Here is a 5,322-nt window from a genome sequence, read left to right as displayed (position 1 = left end):
ATGGCCCAGATGGACTTCAATGGCCTGGCAGCCGCTTTCCCAGCTTGGCTACCCTGTGACACTGAGTCAGCTTCCCAGGTCAAAGAAGCTTCTTCATGCATAGTCTTGAATTCTCTGAAAAGCTTGTGAAAACCTTAGGGAATAGAATTACAAATTCACAGCTGAAGAAGTATTAAATTCCAGAAAGAACTACCATCCCCTTAATCACTGGCAAGAGACCAGAAGGCAGGATTCCACTCTGACTCCAAAAGCACCAGGAAAAATCTTCCTGTGAGAGGGCCCTCTGTTCGTACCCACTGGCCCCTGTGTGCCCCACTCCCAGCCTCTGTCACAACCAGTCACAACTCCCACTGGACGTTATGGCCAGCTACCCGAGTGTCTTCTCAAATAGGCTGTCGGATCTCGTGGGGCAAGGCTGTACTGGCTGCTGTTCCCCACTTTTAAGACCATGTCAAGCGTATGATAGGCATCCTAAGTGGATGTCTGCTGAATGAATGAGCGAATGCATGAATGAGGGAGTGAATGCATGAATGAGGGAGTGAATGCATGAATGAATGAGTGAATGCATGAATGAGGGAGTGAATGACAGTATTATTATAATGGAAATTTAAAAGCCACTGATATGACCTTGACAGTTGTAGTTGGGGCTGGGAGGGAGGGAAAAGCCCGTTCACTGACCACATCTCCGGATGTCGTGGTCCACAGTGATGCTGAGTGCTCACCTTTGTGCACAGCAACTCTCTGGGGAATCAATCCTAGAACATTCCAGACCAAGTGCGGCAGCCCTGCTTTACAAACCAGAGCCATAGTTGATGGATAAATGACATGACATACCGCTTTCCACAAAGAGTCAATAACCACTGATCTGGGCCTGATATGTTATATAAATATATCTGTATTTAAGGTGACCATGCAATTCATCTTTCAATTGAGGACAGTTTGAGAGTAAAGAGGAGAGCTCTTGATAATTACGCTGGGAACATGGACCTGGGTGCAACAGGAGATGGTCACACTTGGTCTTACCCCGCTTCCCATCATCTAATCCTCACAGTCCCTCAGGAGATAAACCTTCTGCAGATGTAGAACGTGAGTGCCAGAGTCACAGTGCAGGAGGAGGCTGGACACTGGGCCTCTTGTTGCCTCATTAAATGTCCTTTCCACTGATACCCACCCAACAGATGTATAGGATGTGAAGGACTGGGTCTACACAGCCATTGCGGCCTTGGTTGTGTATCTACATGAGATTTTTATGTCTTGGCAAACCTGCCCCCTTCTCACACCCTAGAATTACTCATTTCAAATCCCTAGGACCAGAGTCAAAACATCTACATTGCAATCAGCTTCTCTCGGAGACCCTGATGGAGGCCCCAGATTGAAAAAACTGCTTTAGACAATGAGTCTGTGGACCCATCACAGAAATGAGATGTTTGGGGAAGTTGTTAACCTTTTAATGTTGATGTTGAGGGAAAAAAATCCCTTTCCTCCAACTCAAGGCTGGCACGTTTTGGGGGGTCAGCATCAGAGGCGGATGGTCTGGGCTCGCTGGCTGGCAGATCTGAGTCAGTGAAGTCTCTGGGAGTCTCCCAGGGCATCTGATTAGGAGACAGAGGAAGTTGCTGGAATCTCCTTGCCTGAAGGTCTCTAAGAAAAGGAGTGGCATCTGTCTGGGCGTGGGTGGCGGTGGCGGCGAGAGTGCTGTCAGTCACTCACTGCCATTCTCCGCACACCCCGGAAGCTATCTTTTGACAATTCGTTTAGGTGCCACTGGCAGAGAAGGTACTGGGAACAGTTGGACTTTGCCCGCGGGCAGCAGTATGCCTTGGAGGCCAGGAAGGCTGGACATGTTTGGAGATTCACAATATGAGCAGCACAGACTCCATGTTCACGATTCTCCTTCAAGCCCTTCCAAATGCTCAGGCTGCTTCCCCTCCCCACGACCTTGACTTTGCATCGATTTCCCAAAGACACATATTGAAGGCTACTCAGATCTGTATTCAAAGCACTGACATTTGATCAAGCTAGTCTATTACGAAGGACACAGACAGTTAAAATAGATCCTGAGGGTTGAATGATCTTGGTCCCACTGCGGGTGCGATAAATCTCCATGCAGGCTGTGTGTGAATTCCTTCAGGCTGGATCACCAGTGGCCAGTATGACTGAGGGACAGCCCCAACTCTTCCTGCGAATTAAAACTCTGCCTTCTGATGATGTCCAGGGCCTAGCCTTTGTTCTGCCTCCAAAGCCATCCATAAGGCCACAGACTTTTCATGTGACAGACTTTGAAATATTTGAAAGTCCTCCCCAAGGCTTCCCACCTTCAACTCTGGTTGTAAGGAAAGAGAATGAATCAGTGTTCGTGAGTCACGCCTCCTGGTGGAGGAAGGTAAGAGCCTGCAGGACAAGAGGAACTGGCTATAAGATGTATTTTTCTACAACCCTTTGGTTCCAAAGTCTCAATGTTGCTGAACATCCCTGGGTACCTTGAAGCCTCACACCAGACCCGCTCTGGCTTTTTACTATCGGTCATGTATTCGGTGCTCACAGACCTAGCAAGTATGGTGATGGGCTCCAAGGGTGTAATAGTATTCCCTCAGACCCCTGTCCTGATGGAGGTTGCAGTCTTGTGGAGACTACAGAAAGTAAAAAGAGACAGAGATGGTTATGCAGCAGTGTGACTGCTACAGTAATCACACAGGCTCAGGACGCCCTTAATCCAGCTAGGTGGTCAGGTGAGGCTCTCCCGAGAATTGACCTTGGAGGATAAGGAAGGGAGAGGCTGGTGGTTAAGGAGGGAAGAGTGTCCGAGGGATGGCAGCTTCTGGGACAGGACCCCTCATCTAGTCGTAGAATTTGTCATAAGCCCAGAGGATGGATGGGATTTCATGAGAGGTGCGAGCGTCAGTGTGACTTTGGTTCATGCATGAGGTGTGAGCTGTGGACCAGCATTGGGTCTGTAGAAGGAGAATCATTCTGAATTTTTACCCTATCTAGGTTAGGAAGGCTTGTTCGAAACCCCACGGCAGGCCTAAGCCAAGAGTAGCAGGATGGGTTATAGCAGGGGTCCCCAACCTCTGGGATGTAATGCCTGATGACCTGAGGTGAGCCGATGTAATAATAATAGAAATAAAGTGCCTAAGAATGTAGCACACTGGAATCATCCTGAAGCCACCCCCCACCCATGGTTTGTGAACTAGGACAGAGAGGCAGGCAGAGAAAACTATCTGTAGGGCTGGGATATCCATGAAACTGGGGAAACTGGTTTAGCTGTGGAGTTGGTGTGAGTGCTGTCATTTAACAGGAGAGTGGATGGACTGCCCTCTGTATCTCTCCCCTACATTTGTCTGCAAGTCTTCACTCTGTTGAACCAATGAAACAGCAGCATTTTGAGATTCATTTCTGTTAATACCACCCTTGGTATGACCTTGTAATGTCAGTTGGTTTCTCCTCTGGTTGTCCACTAAGATCCTCAGTTTGGAGGGCATGGGGAGTCGATGACAAGTTGAGCCCCTGGGCTGAGTGGGGAGGCCTGCCAGAACTTGGGCGCCTGACCCAGTGAGAGGGCTGGGCAGAGTGTTCAGCATGTCCCAGAAGAAACCCAGCAGCTTCCGGGTGGGGTCCCAGCCCTTCTGGAGACATCTCTCTCTCTCTTTTTAAAAAATATTTATTTGACTGCACCAGGTCTTAGTTCAGCATGTGGGATCTTCAGTGACAGCATGGAGGATCTAGTTCCCCTACTAGGAATTGAACCCTGGCCCCTGCACTGGGGCTTTCCTGGTAGCCCTGCTAGTAAAGAGTCCACCTGCAATACAGGAGACCCCGTTTCGATTTCTGGGTCGGGAAGATCCATTGGAGAAGGGATAGGCTACCCACTCCAGTATTCTAGCCTGGAGAATTCCATGGACTGTATAGTCCATGGGATCGCCAAGAGTCGGACCCAGCTGAGCGACTTTCACTTTCCCCTGCACTGGGAGCGCAGAGGTCTTAGCCAGTGGACCACCAGGAAAGTCCCTGGAGGCGTCTCCTGTGACTCTCCCTTCTCTCCCTCAGCCCCTGATGCCCCCTACACCCACTGGAAGCAGACCGTCTTCTACCTGGAAGATTACCTCACTGTCCGGAGAGGGGAGGAGATCTACGGGACTATATCCATGAAGCCAAATGCCAAAAACGTGGTGAGTGCTGGGGGAGCTGGGGGTTTGGAGGGGGAGGTGGCACAGAGAGGAGGAGGGACATGGAGGGGGTTTCCCCCACTGGCTGGCAGGGACCTGGGCACCTTGTGCACAATCAGGAAAGTTATAGGGGAAGTGGAAGAAACGCAGGTGTGGCCGTGATGGCACCCTAGAAACACCCAACCTGGACCCCTTAAAACTGGAGCATTGGAGCCCTCCTGCAGGGCCCCCTGGGACCCTCCCCACCATGAGGGCAGCTTCCAGCCCTTGATGAGAGGGGTTCCCTGAGCAGAGACTGTGGCCATGGGTTTCACCTCGTTTGGGATGAGCTGAGCCAGGAAACCACCGTGTCTGGTGGCCTGGAAGACAAGTTCGCATTCCTCCAGTTGGCCTGGTGGGCTGGATGGTGTGGTTCTCTCTGGGCCCGCCCCCTCACTCCCCGGGTGCGGGTACGGGCACTGGCCCTGCAAATGCCAAGGTTGGGGGTGGGGGAGGGGGTTGTCTGGGGCCTCTTCCTCTGAGAAGCAACCGCTCCACTCCTCCCGAGTTGAAACCGGAGGGGACATTTCTATATTCTCACAGGAAAGATTTAGGTTAGAAACCAACGACTTTCCCAAGAGGATAATGAGGCTCCGGAAGAGGCTCGTGAGGGCTGTTCGTGGGGTGTCCTGAGCTGGAAGCTCTTAGCAGCTCAAATGCGCGCGGCCCTCCGCCTGCGGGGAGGGGCGTGGTCCCAGGGCTCCTCGGTGCTGACGCCTCGACTCCTCCTCCTTTGCAGCGAGACCTCGATTTCACAGTAGACTTGGATTTTAAGGGACAGCTGTGCGAAACATCTGTATCTAATTACTACAAAATGCGTTAGCACACGTGGGAGGCTGCAGAGAGCGAGAGAGCCAGCCCGGAAACTCGCCCCCATCTGCGGCTCGACCACCAGGGACCCTGTTTGCAGGACGACACGATCCATCCTGGAGTGCCCTCGAGACTGGTGAACTCCGCCGGCCTCCCGAGGGTCCTGCCCCTGGGCCAAGGGCCCCCAGCCCCTCGGCTCTGCTCCGGGGGGCCCTTCTCAGAGGCTCTGTTTTCCCGACCTTGAGCCACGGCCAGCGCGGCAGCCGGGCCCCGATGGAGGAGTCCACGCGTGTCCCCATCGTCCTCC

General features: G+C 52.3%; 1 protein-coding gene across 1 annotated transcript in view; it reads left to right on the top strand.

Annotated features, from left to right (window-relative positions):
- PRMT8 (protein arginine methyltransferase 8) overlaps positions 1-5,028 on the top strand; it is a 46,574-nt gene extending 41,546 nt beyond the window's left edge. The window contains exons 10-11 of the mRNA XM_010845208.1: positions 4,048-4,169; positions 4,945-5,028. Of these exons, the coding sequence (XP_010843510.1) occupies positions 4,048-4,169; positions 4,945-5,028 (206 nt within the window). The remainder of the gene's footprint in view (positions 1-4,047; positions 4,170-4,944) is intronic.
- Positions 5,029-5,322: the final 294 nt, after the last annotated feature.

Source organism: Bison bison, unplaced genomic scaffold, assembly GCF_000754665.1.
Source record: "Bison bison bison isolate TAMUID 2011002044 unplaced genomic scaffold, Bison_UMD1.0 scf7180017864213, whole genome shotgun sequence".
Lineage (NCBI taxonomy): Eukaryota > Metazoa > Chordata > Mammalia > Artiodactyla > Bovidae > Bison > Bison bison.
Note: the sequence above shows the minus strand (reverse complement) of the source record. Positions and strands in the feature narration are given on the sequence as shown.